General features: G+C 33.9%; 1 protein-coding gene and 1 non-coding gene across 2 annotated transcripts; both read right to left on the bottom strand.

Annotated features, from left to right (window-relative positions):
• Window positions 1-8136: 8136 nt before the first annotated feature.
• TRNAS-AGA (transfer RNA serine (anticodon AGA)) lies at window positions 8137-8218 on the bottom strand. Its single transcript has one exon. It is a non-coding gene; the product is annotated as a tRNA-Ser (tRNA).
• An 11770-nt stretch (window positions 8219-19988) lies between these two features.
• LOC143552221 (uncharacterized) lies at window positions 19989-23760 on the bottom strand. Its single transcript, XM_077042499.1, has 4 exons — window positions 23183-23760; window positions 22682-22931; window positions 21412-21810; window positions 19989-20296 (listed from the first exon to the last, which is right to left on the bottom strand). The coding sequence occupies exons 1-4, from the start codon at window positions 23737-23739 to the stop codon at window positions 20162-20164; spliced, it is 1341 nt and encodes a 446-aa protein (XP_076898614.1). The 5' UTR covers window positions 23740-23760; the 3' UTR covers window positions 19989-20161.
• Between the last annotated feature and the right edge of the window lie 2132 nt (window positions 23761-25892).

The raw sequence follows: 25892 nt of genomic DNA, 5'->3' as shown, positions 1-25892 counted from the left end.
TAAAATGAAACTTTCCTTCTTTGAATTTTGAAATTAATTATTTTATCTAAAGGTATAAGATTTTTTTAGAATAAAAATGTGAGTTTCAATATTACTTCCAGATATGATTTCAGCTTCTATAACACGATTACCATATTGTATTTTCACATGTAGTTTAGTTTCACTGTATAGGCCACTTTTCTAGTTAATATTTTCAGCAATATCACTTCAATATCGACTTTTGGGACTAACTTATGACTTGACAACCTTAAATTTTGAAGCCATTTAAATATTAGGAAAGTACTTTCTTGTAACATATAATTTTATTTCTCACAGATACCATTTGAACAATGGTAATATTTTTCATCTCTCGAAAACATAGATAGCAGGCGGTTGTTTGTTTCTTGAACAAACTCATTTTTTGGTGCAAGTAGTACTTGTTCACCAAATAAATTTATAATTTTGAAATCTTCAAGAATAAAAAGATATGCAAAGTCAATTTATCATATGATTAATAGTGTGCTTAAGTATAACATTTGTATTCCTAAGGTAAGAATTTGTCTTATCCACCTGAAAAATTAAAACATGTAGTCTGGTATTTATATTTTTTTTCTGGATTTTTAGGATGATAACTTAACAAAAATGATGGGTTGATTAAATAATCAAGTAAGAAGTAAAAAAATTGTAAATGGATACTCTTTTAAACCAATATTGGACCGATACTCATTCCAATCATAGACTGTTTTGACATGAACCATGTTTGATCCTTTAATCGGTTAAAGAAACCCGTTCGTTTAAATTAACATAAACACTGAGAATACATAACTAGTGAATTTATCTTTAAGGGTTTGAAAGAAGTAACTTGTAATTTAGTAAATAATCATATATATATATATATATATATATATATATATATATAATAGTAGGTGAGCCCGCGCGTTACGGTGGGGACATAATGAGGATTCGGTCGGTATAAGTTTGGTTCGCGATAATGCAACGAGGATTCGATTTAGATTCATAAGATGGCGGTGATTGCTACAAATAACTAATTTTTGTTTGAATAAAAACTTAACCATTTTGTCTGAATACCAATCGATCAGATTCAGTTTTGTTGTGCTTTACCAAGCAACCCATTCCTAGTTTTAAACATTTTCAACTAACCATCCAAAGAAAAGCCATTGTAGCTTGTATGACGTGTAAGTGTAAGCCTAATACGTTAATTCCATTCATTATTGGGCTCCTACGTCAACTCTGTATGATTTAGTTAGTATGAAGTTGGCAGTTTCATTATATATGTATATAAATTGTGTATATGAAAAGAAATAAAAAATATCTGAATGACGGAAAAATGTATTTTTAATAGGACATTAATCATGCCTAGTTACAAATCAAAACGTATAATATGACTGATGTGTGTTGCTTGATGTAGGTAATTATGTCAATTGGTTTTCATACAAGATCGTGTTTTAAATTTATAAAAATGATTTCTACTATGACTAAACCACACACAAATAAGTAAGTGTACCTATCGTATATGTAGAATAGTATTAGTAAGAACCAAGTATCGATCCGTGGACACAAATAGTTTCTAATAATGAATCTTTGTTTTACATTAACCAGGATATAATAATCATTTAAAGGTGGTTTTTAAACTATTTCTTTTTAAATTAATATATATAAAACAGGTGAACAAGGAGATAAGTTTTTAGACGAGAAAATCAATAATTAAAGGTTACCATCTAAAATCAAGAATCCACTCCATTCTTTCTTGATGATTATTATGATGAATATGTGATTAACTTGCTTTAATAATATATGATAGAATAACCCCTCATTCCTAAGTGAATTACCCTATAACATAGAAGAAAGTAGAATGCATATCTTCATGTCTACCACAAAAATGTCAATTTAAGTAATCAAGTAGTTTTAGTAAAGTATAAAGATTAGGATTGACTTTTATTTCTTAAATACCAAATCTAACAACTTCAGGTGGTTATGGTTTAGTCACACAACCTCCCCTTGATTGATTTAAATAGATTATAATTGCACATTCTTTTAACATATGACTTTTTTTAACTAGAATGATAGCCTAATCAATCGTGTTAACAATTTTATTTCAGAATTACCAAAACTAGAGAAATCGATCATAGCTTGTATTTCATCATTTGTAAGTACAACACAAGGACATATGTTTTGGATAAAATATCAAGATATTTTCTTTACCATTTCTAGTTTCTAAGAACATGAATGAGTGTTAATAATCAATCTTGAATAAATGAATTATAATGACAAAACATATCTCATCGGACTTTTCATATTTGTATTCGTTTATGTTTAAACCGATTTGAGAATGAAATTCGGATCTTTATTATTAATAAAATCATGTATTTAAAAGTATTAATGGATGTGTTTTTATTTTATACCCTTTGTGTTATTTAAACTTGCCATTTAATGCTTACAAACTCTTAAAATACCAAAAATTAACACTTTTTGAAGAGCAAGGACTAAAAATGTCAAAACAAAACCTTCCACCCCCTTGACCATGCCGCACCACGCGGCCAAGGAGGGGAGGATGGTTACGTGGCACGGCCAAGTACTTGCATCAGCAATCTTTTGTATTTTATGTCCTAGTTAATGTTTTAATGCAAAATTGCTTATTTTTGGACTAAATCACTTGAAGCCCCAAGAAAACCCTCCTAGACTTGGTACATGTCCACTTTCATTAACCCCTTAAACAAGAATGAATTTTTATTATTTTTCAGTTGATTGAGTCATTAAACAAGATTTGGTTGCTTAAACGAATTATTTGACTAAAATTAACTAGTGTCTACTAATCCTATATAAACAAGACCTTATTTGTGACACCCGGTTAAAAATTAGCTTAATCCCGTGACCAATGTAACCGTGCTTATGTTAATAAAATAATATAATAAATAAAGTGACATTATTTTAGCTCAAAAAAAGTGACACACATTTGAATATACATAATGAGATGCAAGATACATATAGTACGTTAAGATTTGAGCATGATTACTTGAAATTGGTTAAAACTTGCATTTTGCGACACATGTTCAAATATGGAATTTTTAGTTCTTTTATAAATGAACATATTTTATGCTTAAAGTGTTTGGTGTATTTCATTTGAAAGAGTTTGCTTGTCGGTACTCGGTAGCTTAAACGGTCGAAAAGTTCGACTTTTTAACGCGAACCGACACGTTTTTAGGAGCTGTTTTAGAGCAGCCCCTAAAACCTAAATAATGTTATACATTACTCAAACTAATGTATACATTAAGGATAAGTTAGTAAAACTTGATCCTAGACGGTTCGTGTCACGAGAACCGATACGAAACGTTAAATTTGCTAATTTTATGAAAATAATAACTAAAATAATAAATAAAGAATTTTTATAAAAGAACTTATAAAACTTATTCATTTCATAAAAAAATGTTCTCAAAAATTTAAAACATAAAGTTTCACATGAAAAAGTTAACCGGTCCGCCGTTAATCACGAAACCGTCAAACTGACGAAACCGGTGAAAACAACTATAAAATTTATTTATTTTACAAATCTATACATTAATAAATATTCCAGCAACTAATTTATAAATTTATAAAAATTTATAAATTTAAATAATAATAATTTATTGTTATAATAATAACATTGTGCTAGTTGTTACTTTATTACTTGTATATATATTGATACTAGTTGTTATTTAAGATAAGTATACATGCATTAATATATGTAAGTTAGGATCTTGCGTGATTATGTGAAAACATAACTTGGACTTAAAACAAACTAAAAGTCGCCATCGGGTCGATCAAACATGAACTAATAAAAAGATAAAAAGAAATGTTTTAAGAAAACTAAAACGTTTGTGTGAAATATTTTAAGTTAAATGAACAACTTAAAATGTATAGATTATTAAAAGCATGTACTATATTAATAGGACACGAGGTGTTTGGACATATCTGACGCTATACCTACCGAAGGTGAGTTTCTCACAAATCCCCTCGTTTTAATAATTAAATGTTTTATAAATGTTTTTGGGGAAAGATACATTTCATAAGCATTTTATTTTACAACTGCATTTAATGTGATGGGTTAAATCAGACTGGCGTGAAATACTTGGGTAAGGAAACAACTGTCTAAATATAATATAAACGCGAAGGTAAGGAAACAACTACCCAGTCGTTATTATCTCAATAATGAATAATCTAATAACATTAAAAAGTAGTGTCTAACTGTTTATATCGAAACAGAAGGCACACGGGTAACAAGAAGTTACAGTTATTAACTACAAGCATGAACCATTTACATGGAAGCTACGTTTATTTGCTACAAGCATGAACCATTCTTATAATTAAGTTTTGTATTGCTTTCTTCTCAATGGTCTGCATATAAATGTCATTTTAATCCAATAGTTTGGGGGGGGGGGGGGGGGGGGTTTAACCAAGTTTTAAGGCACGGTTATATATTAACGGCATTGCTTTTATAATTTATGATATTTCTTAAATTAAAGAGTAAATTGCGGTTTTCGTCCCTGTGGTTTGTTCAAATCCGTGGTTTTAGTCCAATAGTTTCAAATTTGCGATTTTCGTCCCTGTGGTTTCATTTCACTTGCAATTAAATCCAATCACACTAACCCCGTTAAGTCTGGCAGTTAACGTGAGGGGCCGTTTTGGCCTTTTTCTCCCAAATAAACACCAGTTCTAATTCGCAAGCCCCCTCACATGAGAGGCTGGGGTGTATTTGGGAAAAAAAGACATAAATGCCCCTCTCGTGAGAGGCACGCTGATGGGTTTAACGGCCAGACTTAACTGGATTAGTGAGATCGGGTTTAATTGCAGGTGAAATGAAACCACAGGGACGAAAATCGCAAATTTGAAACTTTTGGACTAAAATCGCAGATTTAGATAAACCATAGGGACGAAAACCGCAGTCTACTCTAAATTAATGAAATTACTTCAAGTAACACATAAAGAATACATTGACTAAATTAATGCTCAAACTTTTAGTAACAGTCTCTGCTTCCCAGTCTAGTGATAAGTAAAAAAAACGATAGCTCAACAATTTTTATTTTTCTTTTTAGGAAATGAGTCACCTTTAAAATTAATAATAAAATAATAATGATATTTTCCATGGGAAAATAAGTTATAGCAAATACTGCAATACAAAACAAAAACAAATATTAAACTATGAAACAAACGCTACATATATATCAATTGATTCAAACTAAGATCTTCAAAAGGTAGAGTCTTTACCTTTGTTCTTTAACAAGGTCTTTTTTCAGTCTATTTGGCTATAAAAATAAACAAACTGGTTGTGGCTAAGGATTCGTGTTTAACACATGTCTTTTAAAACAGATTTCCGGTCAACAACAGTTGGAACAATATGTACTTACGAAGAAGGCCACACGCTTAAGGTTACACTGGGTTAATTAGTGTATTAGAACTTGGAAAAATGAAGTTGAAGTTTAGAAATATGAACCGTTCATTTTATTGAAAAAAAGTTATTATAGATCATGCCTGCCATGATTATTGACATAACATTGTTTATTCAAACCATTCAATTTCTCATTTATCCTTATATTAGTAAACACACATATGTACTAAAATTTTCAACATTTTTAACAACGAATTTATACTTCAACACCTAACTAATACCAACATGCAAATTATTAACAACAAATCTTTATTCCTTTTAAAATAACACATAACTAAAAAAAGAAGAAAAACAAAAAAAGCACATGACTCTCACTTATTTTTTAAATGATAAACATTTTCAAGTATTACAGGCAGAAAAATACACAAACTAATAACCATTATAAATTCGAGCATACGATGAGGAGCATCAGCTGATGCCTTGTTCTTATGAGGATTATGATTTATTGATCCACCTCCGCTTCCCCTTCCCCCTTTCTGTCCTTTTGCTAACGTCACGGTATCATGTTTCAAGGATTCCTGATTGTCATCAAAAGTTACTGACTGTAGCCCTGCATCATAAACAACTCCGATATATATAACTGTTCAGTGTAAAAGGAACCTTAATTAGGTCATAGGAGCCTTTACCTCGAGATTCTTGGAGTAGAGCTAGGCTTTTTGAATGTTCAATCCTTTCGTTTTCGTAAGCGAGTCTTGATGGGATTTGGATAGAAAAGAGAAAGATGAATAACCAAGAAAGCATATTGACCTTTGTTCTCTTCATTTTGATTGCTTCACAAATCACACTTGCTACAAGTAAAGGCATATATAACATTGTTGGATATTGAGAAGTTATTCTCTTTGAATACTTTTGCTTTTGTTATTGCTTAAATAATATTATTGAAATCAAAACATTACTTTCATATCTTTCACGATTGGTAGCGTGTTACATAATAGAAATAAAATCCTCTTTTCGTTATCTACAAATCTACAATGATGGCAATGTTAAAGTAAGTTATACTCAAATCTTCTTTACACATCAATTTATACTATAAGTAAAAGAAAAGCATCATGATCGAAACCTATATATGCTTAAAATCGTATAACTTGAAGTTGAATACAGTCCGTTTAATCTTTTTATCTAAACGAGTCAAGCAGGTTCGCATGTTGTAAACAGATTGTAATCAAGTTGACAAGTTGTAATAAATAGGTTCACCAGTCTACCTTTTTAGTTAAATGGAATAAGCAGTTCAACCGGAACACGGCATGTTTAATTAAGCTGCCCAAACAATTCAACCATAACATAGCCTCGTTTAATAATGAGTATAACAACTCAAAACTAGAATAATTTCATATAGGACCTGGAATTGCCAATTCTAACTAGATTCAAAAGAATAAGTTCATAGTTAGGTTACATTGAGTACGTTTTATTGGTGGTTGTCAGGTTTGAGCATTGAAATGATTCGAATTCCTTCTCGGTTTTCTTATGGACAAAATCCAAAGTTAAGGAAGGTATTGGGGAACCAAAACAAGTATGGAATTTAAGATGAAAGCCACAAACGTAAGGGAATAAGATACCCACTTTTCCAAGGGTGAAGTTGAAGCTATGAATCTTGTTTTAGGTGGGGCATTGTAACAAATCAAAAGTTTTGTGAATTCCTAAAAACATCTCTATCATTTCAATTAGAATGTTTACTTAAAGGATCTCTATAGGAAATCATATGCTCAAAAAAGATATAGGTAGAGATATTTTGTTGCTTTGAGGTCTTTAGTAGGAAGACGTTAACGGCTGGATGGGTGGTATATAGGGTTGATGTATGTTGAACAAACTGGAATTAAGAAATGAAGTGTTTAAGTTAATCTTTGTGAATCCTTACAAGTTGCTTGTTCTCTAAATCCCAACGATTGGTATCAGAGTGGTACATCGAGAAAAATTAGTCATTCGAAGAAATTCAAATTTGTGGAGTAATCAGAAACCTGGGATGATCTGATTGGGTGTCTTAATGATCAAACGAAACTGAAAAAAAATCGATAACATTCAGACAAAAGGGGCGAATATCAAACTATATGCCGTTCAAATTAAATGTTTAGTTAAATGTCACTTACATAAACGCAGCATGTCTAAAAGCGGGTTAGATGACATGATCCTGAATATAACAAGTTCCATAACATAATTACATTACACATCCTATTTAACATGGTTAAATATAACCAGTTCCAGCTTTAAATGGATTAGATGAACTCAACCAAATTGATTAGATTAGACATACCAAAATCTTACTTTATTGTGGATTAGAGGTGCTCAAGCCGGTTAATTTTAAAACCAGTTAGAGGTCAACGGTCAAATAACCGGCTAGACCGGTTAATCGGGTCGGGTGCTGCCCGGTTTTGAGTCAAGAAACCCCTACCCAGTATAACTGGTTTTGGGTATTATCGAACCGGTAGACTGTAAATAATCAGAAAAAAACCGGTTTTAAAAAATAATTAAAAAACCTTAAAATCAGTTTCAATTAACTGTTATAAGTTTAGAACCCGTTTCGGACCGCCGGGTTAAATCGGGTATAAACCGGTTTTCTTTGGATCGGGTTCTAACCGGTTAGGAAATCGGGTAGAAACCGGTTAGGATGTGCACCTTGGGCTTTAACCAAGCAATGGCCCAAATAGTAAGGGTGGAAAGCCCAAGCCAGAAAAACTGGATAAGATGTTGGAAAATAACCAAAAGAAAAAGAAGGAAAACGTAAACAACAGGATTCGAACCTACGGGGGCAAAGCCCTCATGATTTCTAGTCATGCTCGATAACCACTCCGACACGTCCACTTTTGGTCCATCGTTTTGAAAATAATTATATTAATACCAAACAACAGGTGTAAGATTAAATTATTTGATGGATTTCTAAGATTAATTTGCAATGTTTTTAGTGTTCAATTGATTGACTGCAATTAATCATTGGGTGTCAGTTTCATCTTCTTGAGTTGATGTTTGAAATGCAGAGGAAAAGAAAGCTAAACAAACAATAACAAAAGATAAAAGGAGATGTCTTGTATTAACAAAGTCACCAAAGTGAAAAAAACAAACGGTTTTCAAAGGTGAAAACAAAACAACACTGTCACTATATTAATGCACAAGACGTGGTTTCGTGATCAGGTGTGTAACCTCGATAGCATGTGCTCTAGCCACCCAAGCCTATTAATCAATATAATTTAAATAAATGCTCAGTGCATTTAAAAGAAAAAAATATATTGTTGAATGCAACCACAATAACTCATGAATCATTTTATTATATTTATAGGTTTTAAAAGTCGTTAGGGGGACCCTAGGCGGTCGACTAGGAGTTGGGTGTATTCGGAGTAATCGGAGGGTACCGGACATGGTAAATATAAAGAAAATTAATTTTTGGATATTATATATATAAGCAAAATTAACATAAAAATGTACAATAGCCGACTCAGCGTCGTCTGACTCAACTTTTGACTGACTTTTAACCGAGATGAGAAATATGTTTTACCTTTTTAAGTCAAAATCGGTCCAAGTTGGCCTACCAGATCCAGTTCTAGCTAATGTTTCCACCTTTGATCCATTCCGAGTAACTAAGCGGAGTTAGAGAAAGTCCTCTCGGCACCATACCTTGTAGCAATTACTCTGCCATGTAAACCTACTTTTACAATCATGATATATATTATAACGGATAACGGTTAACGCCTCACTAAACGCAATTTTTTTGTCCCTTTCTGTGATGCAATACACAACAATCACTCCATGATTATAGGAGTGTTGACTAAGTACAATAGGAAACAAATAAATATAATAAATGAGTATATTATTTTCTAATACCCCCTTCAATCGAAACGGTGGCGGCCCAAGACGTAACATAGTACGAAAAGCTTCAAACGATGCTCGTGGAAGACTTTTAGTAAAGATGTCAGCCACCTGAAGATTGGTGGGAACAAAACGAGTGTATAGCTTGCCTGAAGTTACGAGTTCTCGTATGAAGTGGTAATCCAAGTCAATATGCTTAGCACGCTTGTGAGACATGGGATTTTGAGTTATAAAGAGGGCACTTTTATTATCACACAGTACAGTGGGTCGATCAGGAGGCAAGGCATGTAACTCTTGTAGCAAATGAGTAATCTAAACTATTTCAGTAGCTGTATTTGCCATTGCTCGATATTCAGATTCACAACTAGAGCGTGCGACAGTTGGTTGTTTCTTTGCACTCCAGGAGACTAGATTACAACCCAAAAAAATTGAGTAGCCATATGTGGACCGCCGGGTTTCAATGCATCGAGCCCAGTCGGCATCGGAATAACCAACCAAAGAAGATTTAAGAGGCCGACTGAATGTGAGACCAAATGAAAGTGTACCTTTAAAGTAACGAAGAATGCGCTTAACCGACTGAAGATGGTCAACGGTAGGAGCGTGTAGAAATTGACACACTTGATTAACAGCATAAGATAGATCCGGTCGAGTGAACGTAAGGTACTGAAGAGCACCAACAAGCGATCGATATAACGTGGGATCTGAGAATGGTTCCCCGGTGGTGAGAAAAGTTTTATGCGGGGCAAGAAGTGTACTGATCGGCTTGGAGTCAAGAAGTTCGGCCCGCTTGAGAATATCCGTTGCATATTTTGATTGGTGAAGAAAGAGACCCGTGTTCCTATAGGCAACTTCAAGACCTAAAAAATAGTTGAGATCTCCAAGATCTTTAATGACAAATTCATCATTGAGCCGAGAAATGAAGGAACCAATAGTCGACTCATCGTTACCCGTAAGAATAAGATCATCCACGTAGACAAGCAAATACATGGTGCAAGCGGATCGGCGAAACACAAACAAAGATGTGTCAGCACAACTACATGTGAAACCATAGAACAAAAGAAAAGAGCTCAATCGTTGGAACCATGCTCGGGGAGCCTGTTTCAGATTGTATAAAGCCTTAGAAAGTTTGCACACATGATTTGGAAAGTCAGGATTAATGAAGCCCGGTGGTTGTTCCATGAACATTGTCTCGGTCAGGTTACCATTAAGGAAGGCATTTTAACATCAATTTGGTGCAACTTCCATTGGTTTAAGACAGCCATAGATAGGACAATGCGAACCGTGGATGCTTTAACCATGTGACTAAAAGTGTGCCAGTAATCAAGACCCGGTATTTGAGTATAACCTTGCGCCACTAGACGCGCCTTGTATCGTTCAACAAACCCATCAGAGTGATACTTAATTTTGTAAACCCATTTTGACCCAACAATATTTGTAGATGGTGGACGAGGTACGAGTGTCCAAGTGCGATTAAGGCGTAAGGCGTCAATTTCTTCATGCATAGCAGCTAGCCATTTGGCATCTTTGGACGCGGATTTAAAACCCCGCGGTTCAGTAGCAGAAAACAAAGCTATATGGAAAGAGTGACTCGTAAGAGTGGCGAAATCAGCAATATGCTTTGGTTTAAAAATTCCCGCTTTAGACCGGGTTGTCATGGAATGAGTAGAGGTAGTATTAGTGGTGGATGTGGTATTTGCATTTTGGGTGGCAGAAGCTAAAGGAGATGATTGGGTTGTTGAAGGGCTTGGATCGGTTGTGGTGGGAGAAGTAGTGTGGGCCGATAGTGGAGTAATAGATTGGATAGGATCTGGATCAGGTGTAGTAACAGGTTGGATAGGATCTGGATTGGGAAGTGAATTATGATGGGTGGGAGAGTGAGCACATAATGGACATGATTCTGATGGGCTGGTAGGTGAGGATGGGCTGGTTGATGTGGGTTGAGTTTGTGGGGCTTGGCTAGGCAGATCCGTGACATGAGAGCTGATAGGGCCAGTGGACTCTTCCAAAAAAGATGTGATTTCAATCTCAGACAAACTGTTAACATCCATAGCGCCTTTAAACAGAAACACCATTTCATTAAAACGTGCGTGCCGAGTAACATAAACCCGAGAGGTGGAAGGATCAAGACATCGATACCCTTTATATTGCCTGCTATACCCAATGAAGACACAAGGAATACTTCTTGGTGCAAGCTTATGCTTCGAGTAGTCACGTAGGTATGGAAAAACTTGGCAACCGAAAGCACGAAAATTTGCATATTGCGAGTCATGATTGAACATTAATTGAAATGTTGACTTGTTGTCTAATAGTGTAGTAGGTAATCGATTAATAATAAATGTTGCTGAAGTGAAGGCGTCCACCCAAAAAGAAGCTGGGATGTGAGCATTAAATAACATAGCAAGCCTTGTTTCAACAATATGCCTATGCTTATGCTCTGCTCTGATACCATGTGATGAAATCAACCTCATCTTGTATTGAGGATTCAATAGACTTATATATGCAATTACACAACAATCACTCCATGATTATAGGAGTGTTGACTAAGTATAATAGGAAACAAATAAATACAATAAATAAGTATATTATTCTCTAATACTTTCCTATAAAAAAGGTTTTGAATGTTAAGTTTTCTAACAATCAACGCTTTTGCTTAACACAAAAGTTTTGTTCTTTTTGTATAAAGTTTTGTGGAAATTGATTTTTGATTTTTTTTTTCACAACTTGATGCATAGTTGCGTTTACTGCATCAAGTTGCGTTTACTTTGATTTGAATTAGTCGTTTTTATTTTATTCAGGGCAATTGGTAAGAACTAAAGTACATAAATTTTAAACAACTAATTACAAACACCTATTTGCTTAACTGACAAGTCGAGCCAAAGACCATGAAAGAGAAGGGTTACCCAACTTCTCATACCAACCTAATATCGTTTTTTTAACCTATAAAAGAGCTCACCGACTTGTTTTTTATTGTTCAGATACATGAAGAAATCTTCGCTTGAGAAGAATTGATAAGAAGCAGCACAAGCTGATGGAGGCCGCGAGACTTCAAGAACACCGCTGTGAGGGAGTGGTGAGATATAACACATAGCATAAGGGAGAATTCAATTATGAATATTTAAAAATTTATGGAACTATAACCTACATCATTTTGTAAGCAGGTCTTAAACATATGTCAATTTGTTAGTTCATTTAACACGGTTACTTAAACGTTTTATAGGTGTCATAATTGAGTTAACGTGTTTAAATCATTTAACTTTGTGTTTATCCATAAAGACTTATAAAGTATTCGAGGATGGAGTCTTATATAACTGGCTTCCAAGTGGAAAAGAATTGATTCGGTTAAAACTGCATCTGGTATTTTACTGGTTTGGTTCAGTGTTAATCGATTCCAAAACGATTTCAATGAGGGGTTTCCAACCTAATTACAAATCAATGGTTTCGTTCAGTTCCTAACAATGACCTGGCCAGAATTCTTTCCTTCAAGTCGGAAACTTTCGAGGGACGGACGACCGATTGTCTATCACTAACGTTTTGGTGTTTTTTGTCCTAATCGGTAAAGCGATTCAGGTAAAGTCGCACAACTAAAATAACAAAAATCAAATTAAAATGCAAATAATTAATATTATGGGCTTAACGGTTATTATATTTGATTGAAATGTGGGTTAAGGTTCGTTGTCAAGGTTACTAATGGTGACTGTAAAGGTTTTTACGAGTTCGATATCGAAATTTCTACCAGTGAGATGTCGAAATACGATTTTTTTTTGTACGTGTTCGGCCGAACCCGATTCCGGCTACCTACCTACGCCCCTGGTTCCTAACTCATTTTTTACTCATCTAGCAGTCTAGCCCTAGATATGAAAAAAAAAACGAACCAAAAAAAAACCCGAAACCGGGTTTTTTATACCCGGGTTTTTACTACTCGAATCTGTACCCGGACCTTATTTGTACCCGGTAATATCTGAAATTCGGAACCGGTTCCGCACCCGAAACCGGTTTTTCCAGTACCTGAAAACGGGTTTTTCCAATACCTGAAAACGGGTTTTGCAAATACCCGATTTGTACCAGAAATTATCCGAAAAGTACCTGAAAAATATCCAAAATACCTCCAAAAAAAGGTAGCGTCTTAAAAAAACCCAATCTATACTCGAAAAGACCCGAAAATAGTGTTTTTCAATGACCTGAAATAGGGTATTCAAATATCTGGTTTTAGAATACACGATTCTATACCTGACGAACCCGATGCATAAATTATGGTTTATGGAGACAATACCCGGACTTGGCCCGAGTATAACAAATACCCGATTTTCCAATACAATACCCGAACCCGGTTCCATAACTGGAATCGGGTACTAGGAGTGCACTAGCCCTATAACGTTAGCCGTTAAGCAAATAAAGGCCCAAATAGCAAGATTAAAGAAAGCCCAAGCTAGAAAAACTGGATCAAATTGTGAAAATAAAAGGGTATACCTAATTCGTGGACAGGCGCGGGCAAAGCCCACATGATTTCTAGTCATGCCCGATAACCACTCCGGCACGTCCACTTTTGGTCTATTGTTGAAAAGGACATTTCAAGACAGATTATTGTATCAATAAAATGATTACTATTTGTATTAGAAAATAATATTAGCCTTATTTATTTGAAATAATAATGATTTATGGTATAGAAAATTATAGAATGTTGAATACGCACACAAATAGTTGTGTATGTATTTTTAACGTATCTGATTTTCATTAGTTATTATGATATAGATGAAGTTTAAAGTAGATTAAAAACATAAATTATCAAGTAGACTTTTATATAGATATTTGTGTCACTTCATATTCGGCTTAGAGTGTATATCAACATGTTAAAAAACACTAAAAATAAATACATCATAGGAATTAAAAAAAAAAAAAAACTTTGGTCAAGTAGGTAAAACCGTCACTAAGGGGAATCCGGGTGGTTAGCGTGTGCCTAATAACTAAAAGTCTAAAAGGTTGAAGTTTCAAATTCTACAGAATGTAGGTTATGTATATATTTTGTAGTTTCCATCCTTTGCTAATTGCAATATTTAAACTTATATAATAATATAGATAGTGCTACATTTGGTCAAAATATTTGATTGTGAATCAACTTATCTATTTTTAAACACAGGTACATATTAATATTTAAAAAAAAAAAAAAAGACTCAGTGACTCACTCCTCTACAAAACTTGTAAAGGGTGAGTACATACTTATCCAATAAAGTCATCTAATCAATCTTTGCCAACAAATTGTGATGTGTCCATGAAGTGGATAAGCCTTAGGTTTTATCACTTTCTTCATCATGCCTAGATCTCAGTTCCTTCTTTACTCCCACACTTTACCCCCACATAAAGGAAATGAAAGAGTGAGTCAAAATGATTAATGTTTTATTTCCAAAAATAAAAAAAGTTGTAGTGATGGTGATGGTAACTTTTTTCACAAGTCACCCACTCACCCCTCCAATTAGCCAGTTTATATCAAGATTATTCCATTTGGATTCTTGATTTTTGAAACATAAAATGGTATTAATAGTAAACTAATGGAAAATTATAATAGGTTTAAGTCAATAAAAGGTTGCCACCCCACTAATTAGTTGTTTAAGACACACATCAAGATTCCTCCTTTAGGATACTTGATTATGAGGAGTTGGGTGGTCCTAACTTACACATCTGTATCACCTTTTATTATTCTCCTTCATATTGTTGCTAACAATTAATAACCACTTTAAACTACTTTCCCATTTTGTTAATCTCTTACTTTCATCTATAACATAAAATGTTAGAATGACTAATATGTCATCTCTAATATGCCATTTAAAAACACTAAAGGAAATGTAAGTTTAGGGTGGGGGATATGTTTAGTCTAACCCATTCTTTATAGTCGGTAGATTCATTCTAGATTTGCTCTAAGATCATTCTCTAGATCTCTCTACAAATATTTAAGAGGTAAAATATAAGATATATAAATCTTTAGTGGTGCATCATAATATGACTAAATTTGAGCATAAAGACAACAAGGGGGCCATTAGGTAGGAAATTTTGAGAATAAAGACAAGAGGGACCATTAGGAAAATTCCATTATCGACCCTAGGTCTCTTTCTCCTTTTCACTAAATGACTAACTACGTCGATTAATCGTGTTATATATATACATCTCAATGGAGAAATGAGATAACCCATCAACCATCATCGAATCAAAGATGTGGCGAAAGAAGAAGAAGAAGAAGAAGATGCATGATAATGACAGTTATGATAAGAGATCATTCTTCACATGCATAATATGATAAACAATACCCTTTTTTGTTCGATTTTTATATAATCGAATGGATCAGGGAAAACGGGGGATAATAGTAAGAGGCAAGTCATTCAGGCAAAGGGAAGGTGACGCCTTTCTTCCAGAAATTTACTTGTAATTGTTTCGTCTTTGTGTTTTCGTTTTCTGCTACGTCTTTGTGTATGTTATGAGTCAAGTGGGATTTGAGTTGATGTCATCATTATCGTGATCGAGTTGTAATTTGGTATGTTGTTTTTCTTTAGGTTTCTATGGTTGATGATGTATTGGTGTCAATCCATGAGAAATCATAGCTATCTTCCCCCTTCATCTCTAATTGAAACTTCTTGTTTTGAGATTTCATAGATCTTGCTGCATACATATTTCATGTGTTCCAATTGTTTGCATAGTAATCTTGAAAAGTTGTTTTTCAAACTACAATAAATTTTGGGCATGTTACAAGTGATTTGAATATGGAAAGGACACTCTCATGATAACTTTACACTTCGTATTTGCGATTTAGAGATGCTGTTTTATAGTATGATCTTTTAACGCCAAAAGTCAGAAAGTCAAACAAACCTGACTATAACACATTTCATGAAGTTTAAATTGACGGAAACAAAAGGTAGCAAACCTTACCTTGATGGTTAAGAAAAGAAAATAAAAGAATTGAAAGGAAAAAGGAAAAACCAACACATGAAGCACAAGGTGGAAATCAAGTAAAGTGGCTAGGGTGAACCTTTTGAAAAGAAATGTGTACAAAAATAGTTTCATAAACAAATAATATTGAGTCAAAGTTTATGTATGTTGCAAATTAATAAATAAAATAACTAGTTACATCTTTTGAAATTAATAATCGAATGATGTTGTATGATAATTGATAACCATAGCATCTGACCTAGCTCTTAGACAACCAATATCATTGGTTTTGTCTTATGACTTTGTTTTTACTAACTCGACGAGACTTCTCGGATTCATCTGCATACTACTACCACTTATGAACTATGCACTTAACTCTGAAGCTTATCTGATAACCATAACATCTGACCTCTTACACAACCACTATTATTGGTTTTGTCTGAAAGTTGCTTTAACCAAGTGGGTGAGACTTCTGGGATTCATTCCTATACTACTCCTACTTGTGTACTATGCACTTAACTACAAAGCTTTTCTTGTCCATATCAAAAACACTCAAAATGTGTTGATGGTATACTACTCTTATATACTATGCACTTAACTCTACAAAGCTTTTCTCAGCCATATCAAAACCACTCAAACTGTGTTGTTGTATTTAAGATCAAACATTGCGTATCAAGTATGAACACCTCTCTCATATACATGATCATGACCGGTGCAGAATTCGTCTAATATGTTATAATAATTCACAGACTTAACCAGTTTTTACCTTTAAACTATAGTCATTATCTTAAGACAAAAGTTCCCACTAAATGTTAACGTATGGTCTTAACTCTAAACCAACCTTTTCTAATGGGCCAACAACTTCCTAAGAGGCCAAGTCCAAACCGGCTCATTACTTTGAGGTTATAAAAATATTTAAAGATCACAAAACATTCTTGTTAGTTGTTACCCTTTATATTTGAAAATATTATTATGTTCATGATTTATTAAAGAATCACATGTGCTTTGCCCTTTCGGGTTTTTGATGGGTTATATGATTGAGAAAGTTGTTTACCCCAAAGACACACCTACATAGTTTGCTACTATACACATGCATGCCTTAAAACATAAATGCTAATTATTTATACTTGTATAATCTTAGTCTCTTAGAGCATGCATTACATAAGGAACAATCCTAAATTTGTTCAACGCTTGACTATCACATTTTAAATCTAAACACGAGAAAGCGTGTTTTCACAACCAATACGTGTGTTATACCTTTTACACTTGATACTTTTGGTTAGGGTTGTTCATAACATGTCAGACACAACACGATGGTCTTTGGTACTAAAAACGAACACGACATGATAATTAATCATGTCATTTTTTCAAACACGAACCTGTTTACTAACATGTTAATCTGTTAAGAGACACAATGAATAATACATGTGTTTCAAATGAAACAAAAATTTTCAAAACGAGCATAAAAGTCTTAATTAATATATAATCCTTAACAAATTTGAAACAAAAAACCACAAATCCATAGCATACTTAAAACAAAAAACCATAAAAACAAATAATAACATCTATTAAAAGTATAAGATTGGGTTGTGACGTGCATGTGTAAAATGTCGTATGTAAGTATGACTTTAGGTTTAGGACCTTAAGAGTGTGTATTTATTTATTTTTCTAAATTAAAAATCTACATAGGTTACTAACATGTTAACAGGTCTTTAACATGGTAGGACACAAATTTAAACATGTCTTAAACATTTGGACCTGTTTAAGAAACAAAACATGCTAAGCTCAAACCCAAACCTGTTAAAACCCGTGTCGTGTTGTGTTAACAGGCCCGTATCATAAATTGACAGCCTTACTTTTGGTTTCTCCGTGCTTGAGACAACGGAGCTACTTGGTCGTGCTCGGCGGGTTATGAATAGTAATGCTATTATCCCAAGGTCTATAAATGTAATTTTGAAACGATCAGTTTTGCTATTTAGAAATAACTAACGACGTAGCTTGTTACCAATTTTCCTTTCATTTTGATGTAAACACCACTCTTTACTAAACTAACAACCTAGATATTGAGTCATGCTTATTGCTTAAACTATAGTATTTTATAGGCCAGTAGGCCACATTATCTTGTCATTTCCTTTCAATGGAGCACTTTGACGGGATTTTGGCTCGGTGGGTGTACTTTCTAGTACCACGAGATAGATAGGCTTTTCTTTTTATAGAACCCTTTGATTGCATTAAAATCAAATAAACCTGTTAGCTGAACTAACCTGAAAATCGAATCGAAATTGAACCGGTTTGAAACTGATTATGTAGAAACCAGTTTGAAACCGTAGGTTTGGAACCAGTTTGTAATTTTCTCCACAAAAACCGGTTCCAAATCGATTAACCGAACCGAAACCGGTAAAAACCGCTCAAAACCTGAAAATGAAACAGGTCGTAACCTGATCAAGAAACCGGTTTCCACCCGAACATAAACCAGTTTTGACTTTTGTTGACCAAACCAAAACTGGTTTTAACCTAAACCGGTTTTCAGTTTTAAACCAGTTTGTGCACCTCTATAGGAGAAAACAAATAACTTTAGGAAATATCATATGTAAAAAATCTTTTAAAATTTTATTGGTTTATTGAAAACTTAATAAACGTGTTAACCAACAATACCTTTTTTTATGAATTTTTTTTACTAAACTGGGAGAAATTTACATGCTTCATTGGTTTCTAAGAGACATGAAAATGTTTTGTTTCTAGGCGACCTGTCATTTGAAATGAAAAATACTAACATTGTTGCAGATTATAGCTGTATTTGTTTGATGAGTTAAACCATTCCGCTGTGCTATGTTATTTCAAATGAAGGAACCACTATGAAACACACACGATCCATCATTTCAAATAGCGGGGATCGTGAATGGTATAGAGTCAAGTAAGATGCTCAAGGGATGTGACTTGTACAATATATTTAATTTCTTTAGCGGTTCCTACATTTGAAATGACGGATCAGGTGGTGTCTTACAATGGTTCCCTCATTCGCAATAGCGAAACATGTATAAAGTTCAACTCAGCAAACAATCCCTAACATATAGTATGCAACAATGCTAAGATATGTTATTTCAAATGATGAGAAACCAAAACAGTTTTATATTATGCTAGAAACGATTTAAGCTTTTTCATTTTCTCCTATTTTCCAAACAAGGAATAAAACAGTTTTATAAAATCTCACCATCAACACAAATTGTTTTGACCAGTGCAAGTGTTCAACTGTGCAAGGACTCAATCTCTCCGGGCCCAAATGTGAAGCTCTTTTTAATGGCCCAAGCCCAATAATAAATGGCATGTAGAAATCATCAAAATATAGCAACACACCGGTTATTTTCAAAACCGGTTAGTTGAGAACCGGTTATTAGTCAACTGTCAAATAACCGGTTAGACCAGTCGGGTCAGGTACTAACCGGTTTTGAGACAAGAAACCCTTATCTGGTATAACCAAACCGCTTAACCGGTAAATAACTGGGAAAAAACAGGTTTTAAAAAAATAATTAAAAAAAACAAATAACTGGTTCGGTTAACCGGTTTGTAAATGGTTTCGGAGATCAATAATGTAAACTGGTTTCTAACCGGCGGTTAAAACCGGGTATAAACGGGTTAGTGGTGGACCATTACTAACTGGTTCGGTTAGAAACCTGTTAGGAATCGGTTAACCGGTTAGCTTGTGCACCTCAACACATGTGACAAACATGTAGTATAGCAGTAAACTATATAATTATCTTACATATACTAAATACTTATTACACGACCCTGCTTATTCAAAATTTACATGGATCACAATATTAATAATAGATTCTTGTTTTCCTCACAAGACAATAGAAGACTCCATGATTGTTACTCAACCAACCAAGCGATAACTCGGCCAAGTGACATTATTTTGTAGTAACATATCCTTATATTTTTCACATATCATGTTCCTAAAACTTATAGTTTTATCAACTAAATAGCTTCGCGTCACATGCTATCCCATTATCGCATACAAGAAAAAGTAGCCGCTCAAGCTGCAATGGACTGGTAACCATCTTCGCTTCGTTTCCTTCTTTGATAAGCGACTAAAACAGCCGCACATATTGCCAATCCGAAAACAGCTAAACCCCAAGAGAAGACTGGCACTTTCAAATCTTCAAACACCTAAAAACCAAATTATAAAAAATTTAACTTACCATACTCTCGGATCTCATAGAATAAAGCCGATTACACTTTAAGCCCGTTGATTTCATTTAAGGCACAAAACAAAAATGGAAGTAAATATTCAGAATAAAGCCGATTACACTTTAAGCCCGTTGATTTCATTTAAGGCACAAAACAAAAATGGAAGTAAATATTCTTGCATTTATTGTTACTACACTGTTCATTTTAATTCCTACTGCTTTTCTACTTAGACTATGTGTAGTGGTTGTTTAGTTAAAATGCCACCAAGACTCCATGTAAATGAAATTAAGTTAACTAAAGCCCCTTTTAGATAAAGTGTAGTGGTTTTAACAAATTACAATTATTACTCAAATCAATCTTTTAGTTACTATTTTATTATATTCAATAAATATAACAGTTTAAATGATAAAACAACAAATAATAATAATAATAATAATAATAATAATAATAAATACAATAACATTTTAATCAAATAAAAGTTTCATTCGTTTCCGTTATAGTGGTGGTCTTCGTCTAAGCGGTTCGGATCGTGATGTCTGGCCGTCCTTGACTAAAAGTTTAACTCGCACTCGAAAAATTCTGATTATCACCGGCTCATGCACCTCCCAAGAAGATAAATCGTTGGATAGTCGATCCATCTTTTTTAAAGGCTATCAACTTAGAAAATATAGATTTGGTGTGATGAAAATGTTAAAATTCTTAGTTTTTTAGTGTAAAAAATTTAAGTTTATCATTATTATTTGCAAGTCCTCAAATTATTTTAATTAATTGCTCTGTTGAAGAATTTATTGCATTAAGTGTTCAGTTCTCAACATTTGAAATTTTGGAGCCTGTTAAGGCCTTAGCGGGCGAAGATAATGGCCCCATATTTGCATGTCACGTAATGGTTTTAACATAGACATATGTAGCCACATCATCACTTTTGGAGCCCCATGTAACTCCACTACGTGCAGTCTTATAATTTACGTAAAAACAGCCAGTCAAAATGATTAATTACTTTAAATGAAACTTGACTTCTGAATTCTTATCAACAGTTGAAGAAATCAAAGACTATGTAACGTTCGAATAATATATAAATGGTATAGAAATCTTACTTGAACCGAATGATTTAACTCTAAAGACGACTCGGCAACAAGAATATAGAACAGTCCCATAACTCCTGTATGGCTCTTTTCATTGCTGTAGTTAGACTCCAAAGTTAAAACTTCGCCTTTAGCTATCTTCATGGACCCCGGTTTAGGATAACAAGTGGACATTCCTACAATGTAACCAGCTTCGTCTCCTGCATCGTTTCCTTTTCCATATATAGGTTTAGACGAACAAACTACTTGTCCATCCTCTCCATATAGAGTGGAACCTATGCCGCCACTATGCTGGTGTGCAACACCGTAAACGACATCACCAGCAATTGGGAACTTCACACTTGACCTTCTGCTACTGGTGAAGTCATTAGTAGCAATTCCGGTGGTAGATTTTTCAATATCGTACTCGATCTGTACACAGTTTGATTATTTACCAAGATAACAAAAGGGCTTCAACCTTTTACTACAAAAATGATAATTGTTTACTAAGAAAACAAAAGGCTTCAACTTTTTACTAAAAAGATGGTAATTATTTACCAAGATAACAAAAGCTTCAATTATTTACTTACAAGATGATAATTATCTACCAAGATAACAAAAAACTTCAATTTATTGTACTAAAAGGATGATATTTATCTACCAAGGTAACAAAAAGCTTCAATTTATTGTACTAAAAAGATGATATTTATTTACCAAGATAACAAAAAGCTTCAATTTTTAACTTACGGGATGATAATTATCTACCAAGATAACAAAAGGCTTCAATTTTTTGTACTAAAAAGATGATATTTATTTACCAAGATAACAAAAGGCTTCAACTTTTTACTTACAAGATGATAATCGTCTACCAAGATAACAAAAAGCTTCAATTTTTAGTACTAAAAAGATGACATTTATTTACCAAGATAACAAAAGGCTTCAATTTTTTACTTACAGGATGATAATTATCTAACAAGATAACAAAAAGCTTCAACTTATTTACTTACAAGATGCTAATTATCTACCATGATAACAAAAAACCTCAAATTTTTACTAAAAAGATGATAATTGTTTACCAAGATGAGTCAGATGACAAAAAGCTTCAATTGTTTACCAAAAAGATTATAAGTATTTTACCAAGATAACAAAAAACTACAAGATTTTACTGAAAGAGTTGACTTTTGTAAGTCTAATGTCAAAATATGATCACTATCTACTAAGATAACAAAAGTTCACAACTTTAATAAAAAGGTGTTGAATATCTGCAAGTTTAAGTCAAAATATGAGTTCCAAGTTAACTTACAAGACAATCATGGATTCCTGTTTTTTCCCAAGTGTCAGTCACATCAAATATGAAGATCTTAACGGGTACAATGGCGTCACTCCAATCGACCCACTTAACCGTGTACCTCAAGTAAAGGCTTCTTTGGACACTTTCAACCCCATTTTTCACTTTGCATTGTAATCCATCATAGCAACAAAACAACCCTCCCGCGTAACTTGGATCCATATGTCGACCGTATTCATCAATTGTCACATTATATAAGTTGCATCTGCATGAAAATCATATAAAATTCAGGGCCGGCCCGAAAGAGGGTCAAGGTGCGCGACCACCCAGGGCCCAAATTTTTTTGTTTTTAGTTTTCTTAAAAAAAAATTTTTTTATATATTTTAAGCTTTTTTTATATATATTTAATTAAAGGGGCCCATTTCTACTCGTCCCCGGGCTGTCGATTATTTTCACGATTCTCGGAGACGGCTCTTCATACGATAAACCAAAAAGATGATTTTAATAACATGATACCTGCATTCGGTACACCCCATTGGATCTACTGCACCTCGAGTGTCGATTGCATGGATATTAAACAACCATTTCTCTTCATAACCTGCAGGAACTTCAAGCGGATTACCAACTTCAATCCCATACGGATCAGGCACACGTGTGGATGTTTTTCGTGTTTCGGATCCCAGTCCAAAAAACTGAGTAAGACCATGATTGCATACTCCAGCATTCCCAGCAATGATGAAATCCGATTGGTGGAACCCGAGATTACTATTATATTTTTTATCGTCAACGCCTATTCGTTCATAGTATCTTACTGCAACCCAGTGATGGAGATACGTTTCTTGAAGCGAAACAGGGTTCCCTGCTTCATCAACAACTTCAGCATTGAAGCTTTTTAACGCGATATGACCTTTTGGAAACTCGATGTCGTAGTAGAACTTGTTTGAAACCGAACCCGGGTGTTGTGTTATCTTAGGTGATAGATACACCATCGATTTTAACCCGTTTTCAATCGTTACACGAGCTTCTGAATTTTGAGCACATGTTGATAATATCGTGATAGCTAATAAGAACATCACATTTTGACTAGCTTGTGACATCTTTAATCCTTGATGCCAAGTAATATGAAGAAAAATGTAAATACTTTTAACTTTGGTTATACCTAAACAACACATGATTTGGTATTGCATAATGCATATTAGGCAGATTAAACAAACTACTAACTGAAATTAATGCTTCAAGATTATCATAACAATAACTGAAATACTGAAAATAAAACTTTGTAGTTCATTAAAACCAGTGTTGTAAAAGTCGGATTCCAAGGCGATTCCAAGGTCCTCGGACATCAACCTTGCTGCCTTTTCCCAACTCGCCACCATTACTCGCCAAGGTCCAACTCGGTAAAAAGTCGAAGTACTCGGGATTACTCGGCCTCCAAGGTCAACCCGGCCACCATTTATTTTTTTTATTATTATTTACTTTTTTTAGCAAAAAATTAAAAATAACAACAAAACATGAATTTTTTGAATTATGTTTTTTTTTTCACATGAGTTATGCTTATTTTAATGTGAATTATGCTTGTCTTAACATATATATAATATCCAATAATTATTTTATGTTATACATATCATGTCCGAGTACAAGCCGATCCCCGAGTACTCTTGAGTACTCCCTACAAGGGGGCCGGCTGCCTAGGGACATCCTAACGAGTTTTACAACATTGATTAAAACACACGATGAATTTGGATTGAATAACTCTCAATCTTACTAACCAGAAAAATACAACTTTAAAACTGATTACAAACTCTTAACGGTAATCATAACTTTAATCAATTTATATATATACCATGACTCGGTACAATTACAGATGAACTCAAACTCCTTATTTAACAATAAATAAAATCCACACGTTTATCTGCTAATCTAATTATCTATCATAACTCATAAATCAAATACAACTCATTTATCTTATCCATAACTGATTCAATCAAATAACCCACATTTCATAACTCGAAACCGGCCCATCAACCCAACCCGACACCATCTTATGTTCGAGTGGGAATTACGTCAAGCAATTCACTAGCTCTTGAAGTCACCAAGGAACAAGAATCAAAGCATCTTATAAGAACAAGTCATATGCAATATATTGACAACCTATTTGATTTTAATAAAAAAAAAATTTAAACCGAGCCACTGATGTAATTTCGGACTCCAAGTCACAAGTCAGTAAACTTGAGTGACTAATAATGACAAGTCGGTCATAATTGGTAATGCATTTGCTAACAAGTTAGGTTAGTCATTAAAATAACACACACGTGATGCAACCGAGTTAGCGTTCACCTAAAGAACACATGAGATGTATCTGAGTTGGGGCTTGAGAGTTGTAATAAGTTTTTTGAGTTATATTTTCTTATTAATATAAATGAAAATTAGTCGTTTACTTCATGTTAAATTATCGATCGGGACTTGATCATAATTCTCGCCCGCTTTCAAAACCGAGGCGTGCCATCATCTTGGTTTAAAACCAAGCCGAGCCAAAGCTCATAATTTTCGCTCGGTTTCAAACTGAGCCGAGCCAACAAGAAAATATTCAAGAACTCAATCTTATCTTATATATATGTATATAAGTAGTACCAAAACTAATCATCAAGAACACCCATGAATGAATTACAAAAAATAATAATAATATCGTACCTGAGAACAGATTAAGTCTTGGATATTACAGTGGGTTTGATGGAATTGGAAGTCTTAAAAACAATAGGGTGACGGCATCGCTTACGTAACCAATGAGAACAGATTAAGTCTTGGATATTACAGTGGGTTTGATGGAATTGGAAGTCTTAAAAACAATAGGGTGACGGCATCGCTTACGTAACCAATGAGAACGGGCAATCTAGAGTCTTACGTGGCTTGGTGGGGATGAAGAGACGATTAAATCTAAGTGGTTGTGTTTGTGTGTTGTTTGTAAATTTATGATATATGACCGATTAGTGTATTATCTGACAAATGAAACAGGACAGATGACGGTCGTTGTCGAATTTATATTATTAATTATTTTAAAGCTCTAGCGTACCGTAGCGTGAACGATGGCATGAATAAAGCAATCAAGGTTGTTTTTTTTACTAGTGTTTGTGCCACAATTCTATCTTTTTTTTAATCTATAATTGACCACAAGTAAGGCACTCACTCTTACCTGAAACCCAACCTGAGAACATCCAACTGAAGTAAT

The sequence above is a fragment of the Bidens hawaiensis genome, unplaced genomic scaffold (genome assembly GCF_021521415.1).
Source record: "Bidens hawaiensis isolate Kalapana, Puna unplaced genomic scaffold, B.hawaiensis_p1.1 tig00001016_1, whole genome shotgun sequence".
Classification (NCBI taxonomy): Eukaryota; Viridiplantae; Streptophyta; class Magnoliopsida; order Asterales; family Asteraceae; genus Bidens; species Bidens hawaiensis.
This window is presented reverse-complemented; position numbering and strand designations above follow the sequence as displayed.